Raw genomic sequence first — 25,365 nt, 5'->3', positions numbered from 1 at the left:
AAAGAATGCACTTTTCCATTTCTTAGGAGACTCATTCCAATTTCTCTCTGTAGAGGAATCACATCTTTCTCCAGGAAAAAGAGAATAGTCAACTACCCTTGAAAGTTTCCTTAAATGCTTTTATTAATGCCTTTATTTATTTTGACTCGAAAGCTCAGGCATAAGCTTTTTTTCCCCTCTTTGACTTCTACCTTAGGCTTTAGGCTCCCTTTCACTACAACAGTATCAGCCAAGATTTAGTTTGACCAGTGGAAGGGCAATGAGGTTAAAAAAAAAAAAAGATTTTACTTTTTCTTTCCCCTCAGTCTCTGTCCCCTCACCAGAAAAAAATATGGCTCAATTTACGTATAATGGGACCTCCACTAAATTTGATTCCCTACTAGTAACTTCCACTGTCTTCACCCGTAGAAGTAGTCCCAAAAGCTTCACCCACTTTTCCAACATGAACTTGATTCTTCGAGCTATTTATAAAAGATTTTATAGAGGCAAAGCTAATTATTAATTTCCTTTGTTGGATAGTTAGCTTTGCTATGTGAAGCCCATTTGAGAAGTGAGCTTTTCTTAGCATAGACAATATAGCATATACGGTATCCCATAGAAGACCTTCAAGAACAGATCCCAATTCAAATCCCAGCTCTACCACCTATTAAGCTTGTGACTTGGAATTATTAGCTTACCTCTCTGAGCTTCCATTTCTTTACTTGTAAAACTAAGATGATAATAATAAACAACTTAATAAGTAACGATAAAAATAAGATTATCGTTTAAATAATCAACAGGGATAAAATAAAGTGTTTAGCATAGTAACACAATAGTAGACAAGTAACAGATTCTTCTTAACTGATGACCACCATCATCATGATCATCATCATTATTTTGCTCATAAAGATAAGAGAGTCTAACTGGGTCAGTGTAAATCCATTACTCTTGATTCAGTAGTAGTCCTCTACCTAGGTGGGGGGTCTACAGAATTCTAGAGAAGAGATGCAAGTTCATGATTAGCTGATATCATTCTTCCCAGTCATGAGGGCTCTTTTTTGATTCAAAATAGAAATTCTTGAGCAGAGTCAGAGACTAGAATTTAAGTCAAACTATAGCTGCCATGCAGAGCTCCAGTCACAATTGTGAGATACAAGTGTAAATGTTTGATCTATACATAAAAGATAACTCAAGTACCGAATGTGTAAGGCATAAAGGGAAAAAAAAGTAGTGAAACCCTTAACTACATTTACATTTCTGTGCTTATACAACTATTTTGTTTATTTGTTTTTGACTAAAACAAAATGCTTATACTTCTATATTAAAATGTCATAAGACTATTTCCTTTTTAAAATATTATTTCAACAAATAAGTTATATTGATATGTACAGAATGTTAGTATTAGACAGAAATTTGCACTAATTCTTATTATCTATTACCCTCATTTTATTGATAAATTGAATAAGATCCAGAGAGTTACAGTGACTTGCTTGAGGCAACCTGATTAATAAGTGGTAAGGCAGGAATAAAACAGAAATATGCCACTTTGTAACTGAAAAATTTTTGAAAGTGTTAACATATTTTATGCCTTTCCCGGTACCATTTCTCAAACTTGCATCTGCTTCTACTTAATAAATGTCTCTAAAGATGTGTGAAGGCTTTTACTCTATTCTCTCAACTCAAAACTTTATCCAAAGTTTCTTATGCTAAACTTTTGAAATAATTTTCAAAATCCATGAAAACATAGATTTTCCTATTCATCTCCAGAATTTCCATCAATCTCATTCTCTTTTCCATTCCTCTTCAAATATATACAATACTGCATGTTAAGTCTCTAATATGCTCAAGCTGAGCTAACCAGGAGGCAGCAATGTAAGGGATAATCATTGGACTAGAGCCCAAAGGAATCCTACCTCCATGCTGTATCTTTGTCTACTTATCTATGCAAGCCTAGGCCTCACTGAGTCTCAGAATCCACCTCTAGGAAATGAAAAGATTGGACTAGATGATCTTCCAGTCTTTTTCCACTGAAATATATATATTTTTTAAAGTGTCAGATATACCCAGGTTTGCGGTGGCGGGTGGGGGTTGGCAAAATGTATAGTAAGAGTTTCTATCTGATATTACCAAACAATTAGTTATAAGGCAGGAACCATTTCATTATTATATTCTGTCCTCAAGTGTATTCTTTCTCCAATCTAACAAAATACTTCTAAATGTATTACATTAATGTTCAAACAAATAAGTACTAATGAATGAAAAAAACTGAAAATTCTTCTTTGAATTTAAATTGAGTTTAAGAGGAAAAGACAGAAAGATAACTGCTGTGCATAAACTTATATCACTACTTACTCCTGAGCGTAAACAAGCTATTTTTATATCTAAAAGGAAGTGAGAATTTTGCTTTTCCTAATGTCTTCCCACTACCTGGTTAACCAGGAATAATAATTTGAATTACAGAAGTTTAAAATTCATTGGTTTTTAAAAATATCTTTATTTATCATAAAGTTATATTCTTATACCAATGTTGCTCATTATACTGAGTGAAAGGATGTAGAGTGAAGATTTAGTGGGCTAGATTGATCGTGAGAAAACTAGAAACCTTAGGAACAAGGCATGGTAAAACTAAAGAAACTGAGAAGATCACTTGGGAAGCAGTAGGAATTAAGAGGGAGATTGGCAGTAAAAGCAGTATTTATAGGGCCCAATTGTGTATTAACTTTGTTAATATTTGAAAAAAAAAACTAGGTCAGTAATATTTTCCTCTTAGAACTCTTAAAAGAGTTCATCCCTTAGAACTCTTACATGTTTATATGTTATAGATTATGTATTGTATTACTTATATATGACTTATTATAATCCAGTCCTGTTTTATGAGTTATATCTATCTCCCTAACTAGACTGTAAACTCCCACAGGGCATAGGTGACATTTTGTCTTTCTTTGGAAACTCCACAGTTCTTTGCACAGTGCCAGGCATATAAACAGCTTTCAAAAAATGTCTGATGAATAAATGAACTCATTTAAATTAGAAAAACAAAACATTTTAGTGCTTACCTCAGAGATACATATGATTCACTTCTCCTAGTGTGCCATGGTGAATTAAATTCTGGAGTCCCATCTTGTATCTGAGCCAAATAAAGATATTGCCATCTTGGTTAACCAATGTTTAAATGTTTACTTTCCTTGTCCTGTATTATTATATCTCTCAGGATTCTTTTGTTCATCCAGCTAATGAAATGAGGATTGGGGAACTTCACCCTTCATTAGCTGAGACCCCTCTGTACCCACCCAAACTTGTTCTGCTAGGGAAGGACAAAAAAGGTAACATTGTGAACCTGATGTGGAAAATATGCCACAAATGCATGTGCATGACGAATCACCAGTTGTAAATTATGATATACCATAGTCTATAGAAATATTTTATGAATATGTATCTCTAACATTCATTGGTATGCTGTTTTTCATACTTGCCTTTCTGTGTTTATACTTGTCAATGTTCACGGCATTATAATATTTTCCCATTTACATTTCAGAATCAACCGATGAGTCTGAAGTTGACAAAACTCACTGTCTGAATAACAGTGTTTCCTCAGGCACTTACTCAGACTACTCGCCTTCCCAGGCTTCCTCAGGATCCTCTAACACCCGGGTTAAAGTGGGGTCCTTGCAGACAACAGCTAAAGAGGCAGTACATAATTCTTTGTGGGGTAACAGGTGTGTTTAGAATTCCCTCTTTTCTGTCCCCAAATGCTTATTTTCAGCAACATTTTTAAAAAATGGAATCTTCTTAATTTGGGGATTATATTCAGCACATGAATGGCATAGAAGACAGAGAGGCAGGTAAGCAAATGTAGTCCCCCTGGGATTTCCAAGAGTGGATAAATCCATTTTACACAGCAAAACCATTGTTTACGGGAGTGAGAGTAGGACATTAACAGGTTGAGATGATAGAACCAAAAAAATTTTTAATCAAAAATTGTGTTTGCCTCAGTACATAATTGTGACACATCTGGGCATTCGCCATCCAAAATGGTGTTATGAATTAAAGAAAGATGCATGGAAGGCACTAATGTGCCAAGTAGAGTAAACATTCAATACATTTTTCATCAGCATCTTCATCATCATCATTTTATCACCACCTGGAAAAGTTAGAATGTAAGTAAAAGTATTTAATCCTTCCAAAATGGCTCCTACTCTATATTACTTCCATTTTACAGATACATTAAAATCAAAAGCCATGGAGATCAATAAAGTGACTCAATGAAGTAGCATTTACCCAGTGCTGATTCTCTTGTTTTGTAACATGTTGCTATGTTTCACAGTACAAATAGCAAATAAAAATTGTCATATGATATAGGTAGTCAATGACTTTCACTCAGATTTTACTGATAATGTCAATACTGTTAACAATATATTCTTTGGTAATTGATGAATAACTATTTCTACTCATTGATGCCCATGATAAAAATCTTAACTCTTTCAGTTTGTAAATTTATTATTTGTTATATAAGCTGAGACTGATTTAGGTACTTTGGGAAGATGCCTTCTAAATGCACTTTTTTTCAATTAGCAAAAGCACTTAAAAGTCTTTAATAAAAGATATATAATTCAATATGATTAGTGTGCAAATGGTTTAGAATAAACTTAGAAAAATGAGCATCTTGTAGAGATATTGTGGTCACCAGAATAAACATGCCAATGACCAGATCATAATTTAATTTAATTTACATTCTAGAAAAAGATATGTGAATGCATACACTATACAATGGATTTAATGTCTTCCAATACCTGGCCCTCAAATATGTTATTTGAAGACAACTTGGGTTCATTAGGTATACGAAGCATTGATAAGAAATGTACTCTCAACTAATAGTTTGGAAATGTACTGAATCAGAAATTCCAGAGATGGGGACCAGGAATCAGGTAGCTCTAATTATCAGACAGGTTTCAGGACCATTACTAAAAATATCTATATTTCTTTCATTCACTCATTTATTCATTCATTCATTCATTCATTCAACAAATATGTACTTAGTACCTACTATGTGGCAAGCACTATGCTAGGCCTGAAGAGAAAAAAACCTCTGCCCTCATGAGCTTACGTTCTAGCAGAGGACACAAGACATATAATAGGTAAGTAAACTGTGTATATTAGAAGGTAATGATAACTGAGAAGAAATAAAAGAGCAGGGTAAAGGGGTGACTTTTTTTGGACATGGAATAATAATGCTATCGTTAATCATAATTGAGGTGTGGATGAATGATCAGTTGAACAAAGGATGGTGGTATTCTTGCCTGCTTGTTCTTTCTGGCAAAGACCCAGATCTTCCTCATTTTCATGTTTCTTCTTCCCATTGTGTTCACAGGATTGCACAATCTTTCCCACAGCCTCTTGATGCAAAGCCATTGCTCAGCCAGCGGGAGGCTGTCCCCCAAGGGAATCTACCACAGCGTCCTGACCGGCTGCCATTGAGTGACACTTTCACTGACAACTGGACTGATGGCTCACATTATGATAACACCGGGTTTGTTGCAGAGGAAACCACAGGCGAGAATGCCAACAATAATCCTCTCCTGAGTTCAAAATCTAGAAGCACATCTTCTCATGGACGCAGGCCTTTGATTAGGCAGGATAGGATTGTTGGTGTTCCCCTGGAACTTGAGCAGTCTACACACAGACACACACCAGAAACAGAAGTGCCTCCTTCCAATCCTTGGCAGAATTGGACCAGAACCCCTAGTCCTTTTGAAGACAGGACTGCTTTCCCTTCCAAATTAGAGACAACCCCTACCACCAGCCCATTGCCTGAAAGGAAAGAACATATAAAAGAATCTGCTGAAATACCTAGTCCTTTTTCTCCAGGAGTACCATGGGAGTATCATGATTCTAATCCCAACAGGAGTCTCAGTAATGTCTTTTCTCAAATCCACTGCCGCCCAGAATCTTCTAAAGGTGTTATTTCAATTAGCAAAAGCACAGAGAGGCTTTCCCCACTAATGAAAGACATCAAGTCCAATAAATTCAAGAAGTCACAGAGTATCGATGAGATTGACATTGGTACATACAAGGTTTATAATATACCATTAGAAAACTATGCTTCTGGGAGTGATCACTTAGGAAGTCACGAACGACCTGACAAAATGTTAGGACCAGAGCACGGTATGTCCAGTATGTCTCGAAGCCAGTCAGTCCCGATGCTGGATGACGAGATGCTCACTTATGGAAGTAGTAAAGGGCCACAACAACAAAAAGCTTCCATGACAAAAAAAGTCTATCAATTTGACCAAAGCTTCAATCCCCAAGGAGCAGTGGAGGTTAAAGCTGAAAAGAGGATACCGCCCCCATTTCAACACAATTCTGAGTACGTGCAACAGCCGGGCAAAAACATCACCAAGGATTTGGTTAGTCCTCGAGCTTACAGAGGATACCCACCGATGGAGCAAATATTTTCATTTTCTCAGCCATCTGTTAATGAGGATGCTGTGGTAAATGCCCAGTTTGCAAGCCAAGGTGCCAGGGCAGGCTTCTTGAGAAGAGCTGACTCCCTGGCAAGTTCCACAGAAATGGCCATGTTTAGAAGGGTCAGTGAACCTCATGAGCTGCCTCCGAATGATAGGTACGGCAGACCTCCATATAGGGGAGGTCTGGATCGCCAAAGCAGCGTTTCAGTGACTGAGTCCCAGTTCCTGAAAAGGAATGGCAGGTATGAAGATGAACACCCTTCATATCAAGAAGTGAAAGCTCAGGCGGGAAGTTTTCCAGTTAAAAACCTTACCCAAAGGAGGCCATTGTCTGCAAGAAGCTACAGTACAGAGAGTTATGGTGCCTCCCAAACCAGGCCAGTTTCAGCTAGGCCTACTATGGCAGCTCTTTTGGAAAAAATACCATCTGACTATAACTTGGGTAACTATGGTGACAAGCCATCAGATAACAGTGATATAAAGACGAGGCCTACTCCTGTGAAGGGAGAGGAGAGCTGTGGTAAAATGCCTGCAGACTGGAGACAACAGCTGCTTAGACATATAGAAGCTAGAAGGTTAGACAGGGTATGTTTGGCATTTCTCTGTAAGAATATCCCTCCTGCCTTTAGTTTTACTTTATTGGCATTTCTAAGCACATGTAGTGAAGCATGAACTACATGGATGAATAGATGACCAGCATTTTATTTATCTTTATATCGTGGGGAAATTGATCATAATAGTTTTTCATGGATTCTGTTTGATGCTCTTTGAGAGTTCATAGTGTATAGGTGAATTATTTATCAAAACTATCGTAAATATGGTTAGTAAGAAAGAATTCAACACTGTTATATGGGATAGTGCTTCAATTGCTTTCTAGCCATTAAGGCAAAATGCCTCTCCTAGGACACAAAACTGTTCTCTAGTGACCTAAAGAGTATGATTTTTATTGAATCTATAAAAAGTGAGTATGCTACCCCTTTCTGCACAGACTCACTTATATTAAAATCAGACCTAATTTGTTTATACAATTTGCATATAATTACTGCTACGGGACTACTAAAGTTATTACTTCTAATGAGCAATAATCTTCTCAGCAAGAAACAGAAAAATAAAATAAGCAGAGATTGAACGCCCTCCTACAGATTATTTTATTCAATGAAAATCCTGCCATTTAGAATGTTGCTTTTCATATAGAAAGAAATGGTTAAGTTCAAATCATACTACAGACAACAAAAGTAGATGATGTCTTTATAAAGACTACAAACGTACAAATTAGTGTGCATATTGCAGCAAAAAAGGGGGGACATTAATCTCAATGCAGTTAAAAATTGAATCACAACAAATCATGAAATACATAGCAATTGAGGAGAGCAAAAAAAAAAAAAAAAAAAGTTGTATAAGATCTAGAATTACTTTTTGTTGTTGTTTGTATCTCTCTAAGAGAAGTCTGCATTTTCTAGAGCTATGATCAATTGACCATCACCATCGAGTGTATTGATACTTTGTGGCTTTGGTGTAGAGGGCTTTGTGTACTCTGCATTGACCTTAGAATCTTAAAAGTCCTTTTTGTGAAAATAGGGCCTTTTGTTCTCATTTTCTAGATTTAAATGCTCAGTGTAAATTGGGGATATGGGTAATAATATACCATTAGAATGTTTCACTCAATAGTTTTATTTTATTTGGTGTCCTGCTAAAAGCACAGGTCACTGCATTTATTATATATTTTCTTAATGCTGAATTTTATGTTTTCAGGTCTACTCTTTTAAAATAATTATATTGTTTGTAGGTCGTGTCTACATGACAAGAAAACAATTATTTATAGGGAAAGGGTGAACTAATAGATGTGGGTGTGGGTGTTAGTTTCTCAATGTGGAAACTGGTTCTGCCTTGCAAAATATTTCATCAGAATGTCTGTTTCAAATAGGTGTGCTCAGTCCCATTGAAGGGAGCCTCATCAAAGCCTCATGACTGGCTGTCAGTGGGAGACACCTGGTCGGTTGTCACCATGCCTTACCTCAAGTTATACCCTCCATGTAGACAGATAACTTGGAGGGCGAAAATATTTGGGGCCAGATAAAACAGTACAGTTTGGGAACTCTGGCCTCGTGTAGACACGACCATACGTAACAGGGTAAGATGAACTAGCCAAGAAAGGTTATAAGAAGCTTTTTGGAGCATATATACAATGACTAGTAATTTGAGGCAACAGAGGAGTGAGAGAAAACAAAGCATGAAAAAGAAAAGACAAAATGTTAAGCACTTGGTACCATCACTTATTTACTGGTTTCCCAAATAAGTGGTTCCTTTCCTTTGATCAGAGCTACTGAAAAGTAGGTGACTCCTCTAGTTGGAGCAGGAATTTGGAGGGAGGAAAATAGGACTGGGGAAGGGGGATTTGGATCAGCAGAAACATGGAGGCCCTGCCTGTCCCAGATCCAGATAACTAAAGTAAATTTGTATGTATTTTTCCATTACTGTGACAGTACCTCCCTTTTTAATTAATCTTCACATATCCTCTGTCTTTATAATTCCCTCAGTCTGTCTTTAATTTTTCAGAGCAATTTCAATGTGAATTCAATAACTTCTCACTTAATTCAATGAAATTAAATTACCTTAGAGTATTGCTTCAAGCTATCAAATCCTGAAAGCTCTTCCTCTTTTCTCCAAGTAACTTTTCTTTCCCTCTCTAAATTGAGCTACTGAGCTATTCAGGCTGTATCTTACTTAAAACTTAAAACAAGATAAATTCAGGGTGCTGCAACACAGAGTTGTTATGTAAAAATAGTTCTGTACTGTTGTTCTTAACATTCTGCCCAAAGTTAGATTGCCCCAGACACAGTGTGCTTCCTTCCATTGAAATTTAGTTGAGTGATTTTGAACCCTGGAAATCAAATAGTTACACTAGAAACTACAAGGTCTTTGTCCATTCCTTATAAAAGAGAACTGCCTAGAAGCCTGGACATTGGATAAGCTTAAGTGTTCTACGTAATGTTGGTTAAAGATCTTGCTCGGTGTTGACCTTGGAGAGGCAGCTCCAAGTACTACACTAGATTAAAGATGCTTGTTTTCTCCTTTGGTTTTATCTCGGGGCTCATGCTTCCACTATAGAGCCCCATTTGACTGAGAGAAATGAAAACATAAACCCATATGTCTAAGACTGCTACTCTTCCATAGGAGCTGAGAGAGCACTAGACTGGAGTCATTTTAACACTTAAGGAGTCATTCAAGTGCTAGATTGAAATGTTCAGTGTCCTTTTCAGTTTTGGCATGGTGACAATGAAAAAAAATCTCTGGATGAAATAATCAGGGATCCATAACAAATATGATTAGTAGACAGCACACCATCAGGAGTATATAGTCTTTCAGTTGATGGAATTCTGGTGCTAAAAATCATTTCTTTGCAAATAATGCCCTCAGAATAGAATAGCTGCCTGCTGTTAATGTTCAATAATATTCAGTTTTAAAAAGTGTACTAAGTTAACTTCTGTAGATTTTTTTTTTCCAAATTAAGAGAATTACTTAAAAGGGCCAAATGCTGTCAATTATTACATGTCCATGATAGGTGGAAAGTAGAGATTGTACTGATGGAAACTATTTGATGACAGGGTATACAAAATGTTTTAATTTTTTAAATGAAGTTCTATAGAAAAAAACAAACTACCTATCAGACACTTGGAATAACTTTAGATGCACCTACTAAAGGGTAGCTACAATGCAAATATCACTAGAATGTTCTATAGGTATTTAGGAATATCAGATAAATATCATTAATAGTTCAAATCATAGTTCCTTTAGTTTCATTATGAAATTTTTCCAGTTTAAAATGTAATTTTTAAGAAACAACAAAAAAGTTAGAATATTTGGATTCACATACAAGTTGACTGGTCTAACTACACTAATATGCAAATTCAATCATCCACTGGTCAGACTGAATGATTTTTTGACCAGCTCTTTTCTCTGAGTTGCCATAATTATGCCTATAGACAGAGAAATAAACGCAACTGATTTTGGCTTTAACTTTTCAGTGTATTAGTTTTAAGGCAGAATTATAAGCTAAGCTAATTTGTATGTGCTAATCTTACAATGTGAAAGAGACCATGAGATTTGCAGCTGACAAAATTTGATTAAGACCTCACTGTTTGAAATTTTTGAATTAATAGACCGCCACTGATGAACATTTGTCCAAAGTCACTACAATCATGATATATGAGATAGATTTTATGCCTTCGAGTTAGCAGCCAATGTAAAACGAATGTTATCTTTGCTTTTTGTCTTTTCTGTAGTTTTGGATGGTACTCATTATGTGCATAACTAACACTGTTGTTTACTGTATGCTTCTGTCTGATCAAGTGCATGTTTAAAAAAGAAAGTTACTGTTTGCCTGCTTAAAGTTAAATGTTATAAATTTAAACATGTTCATGTAATAATCAGTTTGTTGAGCATGTGTTCACATCCTGTCACATGATTATTTCCTCTACTCAGAATGCTGCTTACAAACACAACACAGTTAACCTTGGCATGCTGCCCTATGGAGGTATTTCAGCAATGCATGCAGGCAGAAGCATGACTTTAAACTTGCAGACTAAGTCTAAATTTGATCTACAAGAACTACCTCTTCAGAAAGTAAGTATGGACTGCCCTACATGTGTCAGCATACCAAAGCCAATTAATGTTGTTTGTTCACGTAATGTGTTTAGGCTGTACATACAGCCCTGCTTATAGACTCTCAGGAGTCCAAAAAGCACAAGGGCAAACAATGTAGAGCCCAAACTCTTAGCTGCCAAATGAATATTTATAGCTAGATTGATTATCAGGTTCCCGCTTAACAGCTTTGCTTTTTGGATTGAGCAGGTACATGGCTTTTTGTGTTGCTTTAAGACTCATTTTTTCTTATTATTCATTTTCTTTTTCTTTTATTGTTTGCTTCTCTTTCTTTTGTGTGTGTATATGTATGTATTGATATACATTTTTTTTCACTTTTTTGGAGACCACCCTATATTCTCTTGCTGATGCATTCTGAGAACAGAACTAGAAATTATTACTGGATGGCGCTGGCATAAAAACAGACACATAGATCAATGGAACACAATATACAACTGAGAAATAAACCCACACAGTTATGGTCAATTAATCTAAGTCTTAAATGTACCAATTAACTAGCTATAAATAAGGAATTCTCAGAAGAAAAGATTAAATAAATGCTGGTTGAGTACAAGAGCTGAGATTAAGAATGGATGTGAACTACAGTTTTAATCCTCATGAAGTGAAAGAAATAATAAAAATAAAAGAACAAAACAAAGAGACACACACACACAAAGAAATTATTATTGGATTCAGTTGATTCCTTTGGAAAAGACATAGAGTACTAAATTAGAATGGAAGTTAAGTGGTTGGCTCTTCTAAATACTTCTTTAGCCCATTTTTTTTTGTAGGAAATATTACACAGAAGTAAAACATGAGAAACAAATTTGTAGCTTAACTAACAAATTTTTCCTCATCCTGGTTTAATGGAAAAGTGGAAAGTTCACATGATTTTAAATGAAAATGTAGGCTTATTTGAAAGGGAATATACTGTAAGAGGAAACATTTCCATTGTCAAAGGAACGTTTCTGCTTGTTTTATTCAGGCAAAACAGAGAATACACATTTTACCTGTTCAAATTGACTAATGCACTCTTAGTTACATTTCGATGGAAGCTAATGAGTCATTTTCACACAATATGTCATTATGATGATACTATTAATGTAGTCATTAACCTAGTAAGTTTTTACAAAAAAAAAAGCAATGCAAAAATAAGGATAACAAAATGATGGTAGCCTCCAGACACTCTTCTCTTAATCAAATTAATGAACATGTGGAGAAAACTCCCATCCCAGGAAAATGAGTGTTATAAGACCACAAACTCATGTTTTATTGTCAAATTAGCCTTAATAACAGCCCCTAACTCTGTATAGTTTGCTTCCTACTCTGAGGAGACTAATAAAATTAAGGAGACATTTAAATTCACAGCTTTTTTATCACCCATGATCACTTTGGGGGAAAAAAAAAAGCTAACTTAATTGAGAACTTTTGAAAATTATTTTCCTTGTCCTCAGTCTCCTGTTACAGGACCAGTATTGTGTAGGTAACTCTCTCCAGGGAGAAAAATGACTGATTTATGGTGTTAACCTATGTCAATGATAAAACACTTCCTCTCTGACCAATTTCAAAGTAGTAACTTGACATCACTGAACTCAGAATTGGGACTGAGAATAGTCAGCTCTCATGAGCTAGTACAAGTCATCTCCAGCACACTACCATCAGTGAGACCCTTTTCACTGGAGCCTCTAGTCTGTTCTTCATGTCCTCTTAGATGCCCAGGGATTTCATCTTCTGCCCTAACAAAACCAGTATTCAAAAAGATCTTGAAACTTATTCACACTAAGGAACAGACAAGCTATCACAACTTAAATAGACACCTTTTGTGGAGGGCTTGGTACTTAAATAGAAATCAAACCCTTAAACTACAATCATAGAATTTCAAGTTACAGTGAGCAGATTTGAGAGATCTTGGTATGAAAAAAGCTATTGCTTGAACCCCTTGAAATTATATCATATGGGTAACCCTTTATTTTGCTTAGTTTTTAGCCCTATTTTCTCATCAATCTATAGGATAATATAGATATATTCAACGTCTGAAAAATGGTAATACACTTGAAGCACTGTTTCTCAATGTATAAATTATTCTCCAGATATAAATTAGGTACCTCTGTGTTGCTATATTAATTTTCTGACGTTTTGGGGGGGTACCCTTTAGAATGGCTTCATTAACTATCAATATAGCTCTATGATCTGTAACTGAAATATTGCAGAGTTATATTTGGAGACATTGCAACCTTACTCAGTTGGGCACAGAGATGACCTAAAGGAATTCTTTTTGGAAACTACCTTAAATTGCAAACCAAGAATAATTCAAGTATGGAAAAGAATCTGAAAAAGAATATATATATAAATATATATATACATTTCAGTATATATATACACACAGATATATTTAGAACTGAATCACTTTGCATACAACTGAGATTAACACAATATTGTAAATCAAATATACTTCAATATAAATACATAAATAAATAAGCTGCCATCCAGGCCCCCCCCAAAAAGAGTAATTCAAGTAATGAAATAGTCTATCTCAAAATGAATTATCATCAATACTTTATTATACACACCAAAAAATAAATAAAAGGGAGAAGAAAGAAAGCAAGGGATGGAAATAAACAGTCAGGGCAACTACTCCATTGCCCCCAAAAGATTTTATGACCCAAATGATGAGTTTAAGCCCTGTAAACTGTAGACATTTAAGCATCTGGACAACTTTTCTACCTTGCTGCTAGTGCAAGAACATTATCAGGGTGGTTACTGGATGTTTAGTCACTTTCAAGACTACTCCATGCTCTACTTCCTTTCATGGATTCCAGTCTATGTCTCTGCCCTTTTGTCTTTGTGCTCAGGTACATCTCTTCTGCAGAGCTCCTTAATTTGAAAATTTGTTTGGTTTTTCTGCCAAACTTTAGGGTCAACCTCTCTTAAGGTGCAGCCTTTCAGATTCTCCACTAACCGTTGATAACAAGTCCTATGATTGAGGTTCAATTTCCTGGAACTCTTCTCACCAGGAGGAGAGATAGGCAAAAATTATTTTCCTTTGATTTACAAATACATAAAAACCTGTTACAGCACTTTCATCTTTCCACTTAAGATAATAAAAATTAGTATCAGCTATTTAAGATATCATTACAGCCTCTAAATGATTGTTAGCCATGAGAATTGCACTAAAATATAGAGTAAGATCGAAATAAAAAGATTTCAGTAAATAAAATTGACAAAAACTGTTCATTCTCCTGCGAAAATCCTGGAGCTATCTTTTTATTCATAAAATTCCTGAATGATAACACTGGCTACCTCTAGTTAAGTACTGTGGTAAATGACTTTGGGGTGTCCTGGAAAGAATAAATGAAGTGTCCTAAGGAATCTAAATGAATGTTTTCACATATTACCAGTTAAGAACTGGGTATGGAGTTGCAGCATACTTTTGTATAGGTGGTGCCCTCCCCAGGGAACATTCAGGGGCTGAAATCCAGACCCTTTCCCCACACTCTCTGATGGCAAGACTTAACCTCTTGTAATTAGAAGAAAGGAGCACCTTTTTGTATTTTCCCTGTTACACTGAGATTGTCTTCTTGCAAGTTATGTACCCAGAGAGGGCACCTTTTTGTGATTCCTACCTCCCCATCCCTCCATTATGGTAATTGACAAAAGGGTACTACCTGAGGTCCTGACTGAGCAAATTATTTGTTTTTCGGTTTGGATTTTTTTTTTTAGGCTACCAAAACATATCTAATTTTTTTTCTCAATTTTCTTTTAAACAAATTTGTAATAAACTACTTAAAGGATATAACTATTTTTGAATAAAGCTGAAGAACTCTGAACTTGAAGTATTTACACAGTGAATATTTATGTGGATAAAAAGAAAAGACTCTCCCAGATTTTGCTATGTGTTTTGAATATTTCTATTTTTTCATATTTATTATATTCCAGGTCGAGTACTGTACATTTTTCATGGATCACAAGCTAAATATAGTCTTTCTGTATTATAGATAGTAAATTACATTTTCTATGGTAATTTTACAGAACCTCTTTTGATATTAACAGAATGCAAATAAAGAAAACCACAAAATTAGTTTAATAAATTTAATTTCCTTTAATATTTTCTTCTTTTGATGCTTACTCTAATTTAATAAAAAATTTAATAGTATTCATAACCAGAACATCTAAGACATATAAGTCAGCTATTAAATTATAAATTATTAGTATTCTCTATCTATTTATTTACTTATTCATTCATTCATTCATTTATTCATTTGTCATTTATTCACTGCCTCTCCAAAAAGCATTTAAGACAACTTTCTATGACGTTATTGATGGTTCAGTGTGCTTCTTTGGATATGTTCTGTTGTAACTGAGCTTAGCTAATGTCTTGAAATTTTATGTTATCAAAGAGAGATATAATATCGTAAAATGTCAGTTCAAACTGTCATTTTTATTATCCAGATTAATGGTAGAAAAAATAAGTATTTTGATAGGAGAAGAACAAAGACTAGGATTTATTGGAAATCTACTATGTACATAGTACCATGAGATACTTAAATTTTTTTTTTCACAACGCTCACAAAAACCCTGAATGGAATTACTTTTCACCATTGCATAGAAGAAGAAACTGAGACTCGTGTTACACAAAAGAACTCAACTATATTTTCATTGTTTTACTGTTGTAACCCCTACACCTAGCATGGTAGTAGAATTTGAATCCGACTCTGTTTAGCACTCAAGTCCCTGCTATTTCTTGTATATGATGATGTCTTCTCAAATGTTTATAAAATCGGGCATTTTCATAGACTGTAATTCATAATAGTTGATAAAGCTCTTTCATATGCATAAGTATATTATCTTCACAACAATCCAGAAAAGTAGATCTTATGGGATGGAGAAAAGAATACACAAGTAGAACACAATAAGTAATCTAAAATATATCATGACCCAAATCATCCCCTATGTGCTACAGATACAGTGCTCTCTTATTTAGCTGAGCTTAATAAATGCTAATAGTTACCTTGCCCTCTTTAAGATCCACTTGTATTTCCTGAGCACTCAGTAGCACCAAGAAATATGTTTGGTAGCAGGAAAAGGCCAAAGGTTTTGAACCTAAGAAAATCACAACTTAATCATCCATAATACTGCTCCAGAGACATGCAAGGCTGGGAAAGAAATCCCTGGCCTTTTCTAACTCCCCATCTGCAGGTGTCCAGCTGCCAATATAAATAGTGTGGTCTCTTCTACACTGGAGAAATTGATAATTTTTTTCTTTTTCTTTTTTTTTTTTAACTTTTACCAACATAGTATTACACCATAGTACCTACTGCTTATTGGCTTATTGAAACAGACACTAATATAAATTACAATTTCAGAGGAAGGGAAGTTGAAATTATGGAAATATATGTATTCAATGATCTTTTCATATAATTTTGCCTGGAATAAGATGGCCTCAGTATCTGTTTTATTAATTGATACTTATTCCACCATCTTTTGAATTAGAGTTTAGATAGCAATGTTTGCACCTAAATTCTTTTCAAATTTCTAATGTCCTTTCTTATAGACCTATGCAAGTGACTCAGGATCAAATAGTAACAATATCTGATATGCATTCGTTCACCCTAGTTCCAAGGTTTACTTCCTTAATTCCAGTTTTGTTTTGTTTTGTTCTGTTTCATTTTGTTTGCTGAAAGCAAAGTAATATTTCTGCAGCACCTTGGGGTAACTTATAGCCTATAGTTTCTACTGATTTTGTTGCATTTATTATTGGCTACCTATTGCTCAAGAAGGATTCACTTATCTTTCTAATTATGAAAAAAGCCTTCAGCCTGTAAATCCACATAAATCCTCAGAGACAGTGACTAAAATTACCAAAATAAGCTTAGTACTCATACAGATGCTTCCCCACCATTATAATGAAATACTAGCTTTAAAATCATCTGGACATTACATTACCATCTTCAGATTGAACCCTGTGAAATCATAATAATTAAGATCCAAACTTGGTGTATATTTGTCTTTATAACCTACTTTTTTCAAAAAATAGGCAGAAGAAGAATAATTTCACTGAAAATACTTTGGGGAAAGTTGTTTTCACACATTTTTTTGAAGCTGTGGTAATGCCCTCTGTGAACCATGTGCCAATTACTAAGCAAAATAGATCCTTGAGTTCTTAAGGAATATATCCCAAGACCTTTGCACAGTGCCAAATTCTAATACCACTCTCACATAATTCCTCCAACTAAATGCCATAAGTGAATTTCCCAAGCTTTCAGTGCACCCATCAATTAACAGTCAAGAGCAAAGCTACTGGATAAGCTAAGCTCATTTACTCATATATGTGAATCCTCTACATACACATATCCTCATATATGGGCACACATATGCATACCTGCATGCATACACTCATACATGCTCATGCATACACAGATATATAAAGACACATATTCATGCACATTTATGTCTCAGCAAAATTAGAAATTACTTCTTCTTTCTAATAGATGCTTGTGATCATTCACAGTAGTCAAAATCATAAACGTTAAATCTACAAATGTTCACAGTCGTCTTTGGGATTAGCATCTGTTCAGCAAAACTTCTACTAGCATTACCGAATTTCTTAACAAATATAATTTCTGACTTTTCACTAAATCACATTGACGAGTTTTTCTTTTATTTTGAAATATTAAGGATCTACAGAATTTAGAAGCTGAAGAAATGGTATACTGTGATGATTTTCCATGTATTTTATATTTAATTGGTCATATGTGGTGAGGAAAAGACTAATTCTTAACCTTTTGAAGTATCTAAAGAAAATAACTAGAATGTGATACTAAAGATAATTGAACCTCAATTTGCTTATTTTCTTTGAAATAATAAAATTCAATAGTGACAGTTGCTCCTTGTAACTTTTCATAGAATTTTAACAACTAAGTAACTTCATTTATTTGAAGTTCAGGAGCACTTTATCAGAAGTACATTTTTGTAAATAGCTATACTCACTCCTTTTGAGAAAGAATGTGAACCCACTGCATAATTCTCTTTTGGGTTCCTCCCTCCCAAACATTAATAAACTGTTTTCATGGTCTATTTTTTGCAAACTTAAGTCACCAGTAGGGTGTCTCACTTCAGAAAAACAAAGAAGCCAGAGCATTCTTGAAATTAATAAAGGAAATTGCTTTCAGGAAATTCCTTTAATTTTGCTGTCTAGTCAAAGTATTTTTTTCACGTGTCTGCATGTTTATGTTCTCTTTGGGCCCTGTAACATAAAGAAATTGGTGCGGTTGTTAATTCTAATTTTAAAAAGAGAGAGATTAATTGCTAAATTAATGAAGAATCTCATTATCATGATATTAAGATTTTGACTAAGGGTTTTAGCCTTCTTTTACATTGAAAAGAATCTTGCAATTCTCAGTTGCTCTCTGTGACTAGGAGTCATGTCTGGGCAGCTGAAGGGAGTTTAGTGGAGGAAATGGAGATGAAGATGAAGATGATATGGAGGAAAAAAGATTATATGTGTTGAATTCTGATCACTTATCAAAAATCTGTGTTCCACAGACCCAGCTAGTTGAATATATTTATTATCCCACTTTGTTGGCAAAGAAACCAAACCAGAAAAGACATGAGTACTAAAAATTCAAAAAGAAAACTCTCCAGTAGTGCCTGCCCTGCATAATTCTATTTTAACTGCTTAATTTTAACAGTTTGATTTATCATATTAATAGCTAGAAAAATCGTGTGTGGGCACATGCAAACATTAATCTCTAAAAGGTAAAGACTAGAAAATTAATGCTTGAAATCAGACAGATGGTCATTGAATGGCTGTCTGGTTATTTTCAAGTAATATATACTATAAATATGTTACCTCTATTTGATTTTCAAACAAATACATGTAGATTCATTCCCAACTAACCCAGGAGCCTCAATTCCGTACCTTTTTTCTCTTTTTTCATACTTTCTGATATGCTCATGAAAAAGGAATTCACATGGCCAAAGTCAGAGAAGAAAATTGAATTATTTCCTTACTTTTCACCATATCCACTAGACCCCAGGAAAATTTCATCTAATTTTGTTTAATTAACCTTGTCATAATAAATAAAATATTTTAATAGTTCCAAGCAATGCTTTTTAAAAATGCATGTAGTCAAAATGCAGATGGGGTGGTTATATAATTGTTTTCTAAAGAACAATTAGGAGCACTCCGTATAACTGGATGAAGCCTGGCAAGCGACCATCTGCGTCATGTTTTGAAGAGAATAGCCCAGTTCCCTCATTCCAGGGTTGGAGGACCATTCTTCACACAAAGAGATGCACATACACTCTATAACCAGGCTTTCTTTATCCATAGGGATCCTCCAAAACATGTGGAGAAAATGGCCTAGGAAACATTGAGTATAATATCTTATCACATAAGAATTCCCCAGGAAATCAAGCAGTACTTGTATATCCCGTAGCTTAGAGGAGGAGAAAGCCTATGGAAAAAGTTAATCGGCTTCGACAGGAAAAATATCGCATTACTGTATCCCTCCACGGGAGGTCATCTTTCTGATGATGTATGATTATTTTCTGTTACTCAGGTCAGACTACAGAAGCCTCCCAAAATATCTAGTAGTAATATCAGTAAAGACAGGAGTATTATTATTTGTCAAAACTAATAAGCAGTAAATCAGCCAAAAATAAAATATATATGGAGTGTAAACTTTAATGCATAAATGATCTATATAAATAAATTTGGAATCAAAACAATTATGATTTATTTACACTGAAATTCTAACAGCACAATATTTTTTGATGTGTTAATCTTTCCTCTAAGCGATCTGTAGATAATGTCATAGTGCCATGAATCTCGCACTATGCTAGTGTTAATACCATTTTGGATTAGTGCAAGACACATTCTCCCAGAATCAATACAGCCTTATAAAATTTGTTTTAGGTTATGTTTTGGAATATTGGAAGTTACATACTATGTATTATATGGTTTCAGTTTATATTCCAAATGGTAAGATCACACTAAAGAAACAAATGAAGCAACTTTAAAAATGTTGTAGTTTTTAACAATTGGTTAATTTTATCCTGATTATTTTTATTCCAGTACTGTAAATTTAAACTTCTCTTTAAAATTCAGTAAATAACTATAAGATGGTTATTTTAATTGAATTTCTCACTGCTTCCAAAAAGCTATTAATTTACAATTCTTACCACGTAAATAGTGTATAATAATACCTCCAGTTTAGCATATATGTTTTTCTGTGATTAAACAAAATTAATTTTACCATAATCATGAGGGACTCTTTTCAGAAAACTATGATAAACTTCTGTTACATCACTAAAGAATGCCATACCATTTTTGCAATAGACCCCGTCCCAGCAAAGCAACATTTTAGACAATGGACAAGAAGATGTATCTCCTAGTGGCCAGTGGAATCCTTATCCTCTTGGGAGGCGGGATGTACCTCCGGACACCATTACTAAAAAGGTAACCAATTTCAAATTAATGACACAAACCATGAATCTTGCATATCCATTGTAATATGTAATCCATATCTTGCGTCTTAACATCATTTCTAACTTTGTGATAAATTTAGGCTAAATACTATCCCACAATAGGGAGTCTGGTTAACTGTAAGTGCATTGAAAAGAATGAAAAGTGAACATTGTCAAATGCTCAGAGCTGGTAATGAATTTTTATAAACAACATCCTGCCACCTCTCTGAAGATCTATCACCTCTTATTTGTGTCTGAAACCCACCTTTGAAGTGCAACTACAGGAAATTGTGTAATGTATACTTTCTGACTCTGTTGGATTCAGCAGCATGGTGTAGCCAATTTGCATAAAATGAAATTTGACCACAAAAGATTGATTCACCGTTTCTAAAGTCATAGCAACTCATTCATCCTGTCATTCATTCATCAGACACTTAGTGAGCAACTGTATGTGCTAAGCAACACTACTATGTGTTGAGTACTTGCTAGATGTTAGGGAACAAAAATGAATAAGATATGGTATAGTGTCTTACCTCTAGGACCTATTAGTCTGGTGAGGTAGGTTCAGTGATAAGTACGTAATTGTAATACTTCATGTTAAATCACCATAAAGGGAGCAAAAAGAAAGCTATAGCCAAGAAGATAATTGCAACATATATGGGGGACAAGGGATTTATATTCCAGAATATATTTTTTAAAACTCCTACAAATCAATATGAAAAGACATATAACACAGTACCAAAAGTATGGTAAAATACAAGGGCATTAGGAGAGTAAATTAACATTAAAATAAAACAACCTTTTTATCAATCAGGGAAATACAGAAAAAATGCTATTTTATACCTACTGGACTAACAAAAATTAAGAAGTATGAAAATATAAGTTCTTTGCAAGTATAAGAGCAATGTAAACTCTATACTTCTTGTGGGAGTATAAAGCACAATCACATTGGCAACAAATTATCTTATAAAGCTGAATATGCATATATCCAACATTCCAATAATTGCCCTCCTAAGATATTATCCTAGAAGAACTCTTGTGTGTGTCATTCAAGATACCAACACTTACAATGGTAGAATACTGGATAAGCCTAAATGTCTATCACACAAAACATGATAAAAAATATTCACACAAGGGAATACCTTACAGCAATGAACACTTGTTAGCTATAATTAAGATAATGTGTATAAACTTTAGAAGCATAGTTTGAGTGAAAAACAAGTTTCAGAAGATGGCACACATCAAGAGTTCCATATTTATAAATCTCAAAAACAAGCAAAACTAAAAATATATTATTTAGGCATAAGTATATGAGTGAGAAAACTTTTTATAAGGGAATGGTTAACATAAATTTAGGATTATGGTTATCTCTAAAGAGGAGGCTGGGGGTAGAATCAGGGACAAAGCTGATATTAGTTTTAGTACTGTTCTGTTTCTTAAGCTGAATTGTGATTCTTACACTCTAGCTCTTAAGCTCATAAATGTTCATTTTATAATTGTGCTTCATAACATAAACACTACATAATCCCATACTTTCTTTGTAACTTAAGTGGTGATTTTTCTCTTGATAAATACTTCAGTGCTTTTTAAAAAAGATATATTAAATATCAAATTATTTTACCCAAAATTATTGTTAACATTCTGATTTGCAGGTGTTATACACGTTATTAATCTGCCTATTGAGCAATATCCAGCACTGCAGATATAGTCCTGTGAAGATGGCTAGGAGGGCACCTGGAGAGGACACAAGTTTACTAAAGAAATTAAAGAAAGTTAAGAGAGAAGGGTGGCAGAAAATAAAGCTAGGAGGATAAGCATGAACCAGATTATGCTGGGCTTTATTCTGAAAGAAATGGGAAGAAGTGTTTTTTTTTTGTTTTTTTTTTTAACATCTTTATTGGAGTATAATTGTTTTACAATAGTGTTAGTTTTTCCTTTACAACAAACTGAATCAGTTATACATATACATATGTTCCCATATCTCTTCCCTCTTGCATCACCCTCTCTCCCACCCTCCCTATCCCACCCCTCTAGGTGGTCACAAAGCACAGAGGTGATCTCCCTGTGCTATGCAGCAGGGGAAGAAGTGTTTTAAACAGGGGACAGACATCATTAAATTTTCATCTAAAGAGCACTCTGACAGCTTTTCAGAGAATGAATTGGGGAGCAGAAAAACTAGAGGCCATGGAATGAGTTACAAAGCTTCTCTTGTAATCCAAGGGAGAGTAGATGGAAGCAACGGGTGGTAGAGAGAAAATGCAAAGATCCAATATATTCTTAGAAGGTAGAGCCAACGTGATCTTGTGATTGACTGGACATAGGGCCTAAGAGACAGCTAAGAGTTCCAAGACTAATCCCCAGGTTTCTAATTTGTATGATCATGATGTGCCATTCACTGAGACGGGAAAGCAAAAGATTAATAGGTGTAAGTGGAGGAGGGAAGGGAAGTTTAAATTTTAAGATGTAGATTTGAGGTATCTTTAGGAAATATGAGTGGAAATTTTTAGTGGATATTTAGATATATTTTTCTGAAGTTCAGGAGAGAAATCTTAGTTGGTGATACAAATTTAGCAATCATTAAAACATAAGTCATAATTGAGTCGTAAGTGAGACAGATAGACAACACAGAACTCCACAGAACACCAACATTTAAGGCATGTTCTTAGAAACAAGAACAGAGAAGGAATGACCAACGATTTTGTCAATAAGTTTCTTTCTACCACAAGTTATAGAAAATTCCAGCCTTGAACACTAAAATATTTACCTAACATAAGAAGTAGACAAGATCTAGGGTAAGGCTCTGATTAGTCTTCAGTTGGATAATTTTAAATACTTAGGGTTTTTTTTCCCTCTCCACTCTTCCATTCATATTGTTGGCTTTATCCTAAAATTGGTTCCTTTCATAATTATCAGATGGCTACCTATGGCAATTGAAGATAACAAGCTTCCTCCTTCCAATCCATCAGGAGAGAGAACCAAGTTTCCCATACCTGTCTCTTACAAGCAAAACCTTTCTTCCCTAAATCCCCCCACAAGCCTCTTTTTACATCTCATTGATCCAAAATAGCTAAGGACTTCTCACCCCTAGCAAGATGAGCGGAATTACATGATTAGCCTTGACTAATCAGTTGGAATAGAATAGATGCACTTTCAACTCCAATGACCACTAAAAAACTGTAGAAGGAAAAACAAGGAAAAGTGGCACCTTAGAAATCAAGTAGAAAAAAATGTTTAAAGGAGGGAAGGGTCAACAGTATCACATGGTGCAAAAAAAAATTAAGCAAGGTAAGTGAGTAAAGGCTCCTTGGCTTTAGAGACAAAAAGTTTATTGGTGGTCTTGGCAAAAGTAATTTACTTAACTGACAGGGCAGAATCCATAGGAACCTACACATTAAGAAATAGAGAAACTTTTAAAGAACTCAAGAAAGGAGTTTCCTTTTAAAAGGAAAGAGAATTACGATAGAATCTGGAAGGGGATATGAGGAAGACAGAAGGAATATTTAAGATGGCAAACACCTGATTATATTTAAAAGCTGATGAGAAGCGATTGGTGAAGAGGAAGTTGGAAATCTCAGGAAAGTAGGGAAATCTGCTTCTTTATGAAAAAAGAGGAGACTGTGAATGTGATGGTAGGAAATTGAAGGAGTACCTATCAGAGCCAAAGGACCCTTACATAACCTGACCAAAGGAGAGAACCATAATCACGGACTTAGTTGCAAAGGGCTACTATAATTTTCCCATAAAAGGAAAAGCCTTATTCATTTATTACTCTAAATGGAATTAACAGATGATTACATTATCCATTCATGCATCCATTTTACATAAAATCTATTTTCAAAGTCCATAATATTATGTTTACTCATATCATCAATACAAATCATGATGATCATTTGCTTGCTTCTCTACTTGCTTTGAGAACCCCATGCAATTCTGTATTGATTAAACATTTGTGAGCTAGTTATTCTTGTTAATGGCTAAAATAATTGTTTAATCTATCTGAAAATTTCAGTAGCCTTTTACACGTCTTGTCAAATGTGAAATAATGTAATATGTATTTAAAATTTTACACATTTTACACATCTTTCATGTGTAAACTCATATATAGCTTCTTCCTACTATCATAAGCATTTTGTGACTACCCTATGTTATAACACTTTTGCCTAAAATCTGAGACTTTAGAACCTAATAATGGATATGTTTACCTATTACATCACAGAGTAAAGAGAATAAAGAATGCTTTAAATATTCAATTTTAGTTTTTTATTATATATTAATTGAGGATATCAAGTTAAAATTCTAGTGAGAATCAACCTAAGGAAATGAAAATGGTAATGGGATTATTAGCCTGGGCTGCTGGATTTACCAATATAGGGGTGAATGTTGTACTATTATCCTTTGAGTTTATATTTTATTCTACAATCAATTTTTTTTAAGTCAGTGTTGGTTTTGCCGTTGTCCTGAAGTAAGTAGTCATTAGGCTAGATAGGATGAGAATGAAAAATCAGAAATTAAACTACAAATGGAATGCAGAATCAAGGATAATAAGTGGTGAAGAAGTCTTAGTCAGTACCCCCATTTGAGTCTGCTTCTCAAAGTCTCTGCAGAAGATTTTTAAAATCTTATCTCTATGCCAAGAGATACTACTATGATGCTACTACTAGGATAAGACTACTGTGTAGTACTAGTATTGTGATACTACTGTGATCAGAAAGTACTGTGATGCTGCAGAGATTCAGTGGGAAATCCATTTTAGAAAGACTATGATTGAACTTGTGGCTCTCTGTTCTAGTTATTGTATCTTTTGAACTAATAT

The 25,365-nt window shown here is 34.5% G+C and overlaps 1 protein-coding gene across 2 annotated transcripts in view; it reads left to right on the top strand.

The window, feature by feature from the left end:
- The window catches only part of LRRC7 (leucine rich repeat containing 7), a 493,673-nt gene that overhangs the window by 398,576 nt on the left and 69,732 nt on the right, over positions 1-25,365 (top strand). For both annotated transcript variants that reach the window (XM_067005975.1, XM_067005982.1), the window contains exons 19-22: positions 3,191-3,302; positions 3,515-3,695; positions 5,348-7,028; positions 20,425-20,544. In XM_067005975.1, the coding sequence (XP_066862076.1) occupies positions 3,191-3,302; positions 3,515-3,695; positions 5,348-7,028; positions 20,425-20,544 (2,094 nt within the window). The remainder of the gene's footprint in view (positions 1-3,190; positions 3,303-3,514; positions 3,696-5,347; positions 7,029-20,424; positions 20,545-25,365) is intronic.

This window comes from Kogia breviceps, chromosome 1 (genome assembly GCF_026419965.1).
Source record: "Kogia breviceps isolate mKogBre1 chromosome 1, mKogBre1 haplotype 1, whole genome shotgun sequence".
Taxonomy (NCBI): Eukaryota; Metazoa; Chordata; class Mammalia; order Artiodactyla; family Physeteridae; genus Kogia; species Kogia breviceps.
The sequence above is the reverse complement of the archived record's forward strand: the minus strand, read 5'-3'. Positions and strand labels throughout refer to the sequence as shown.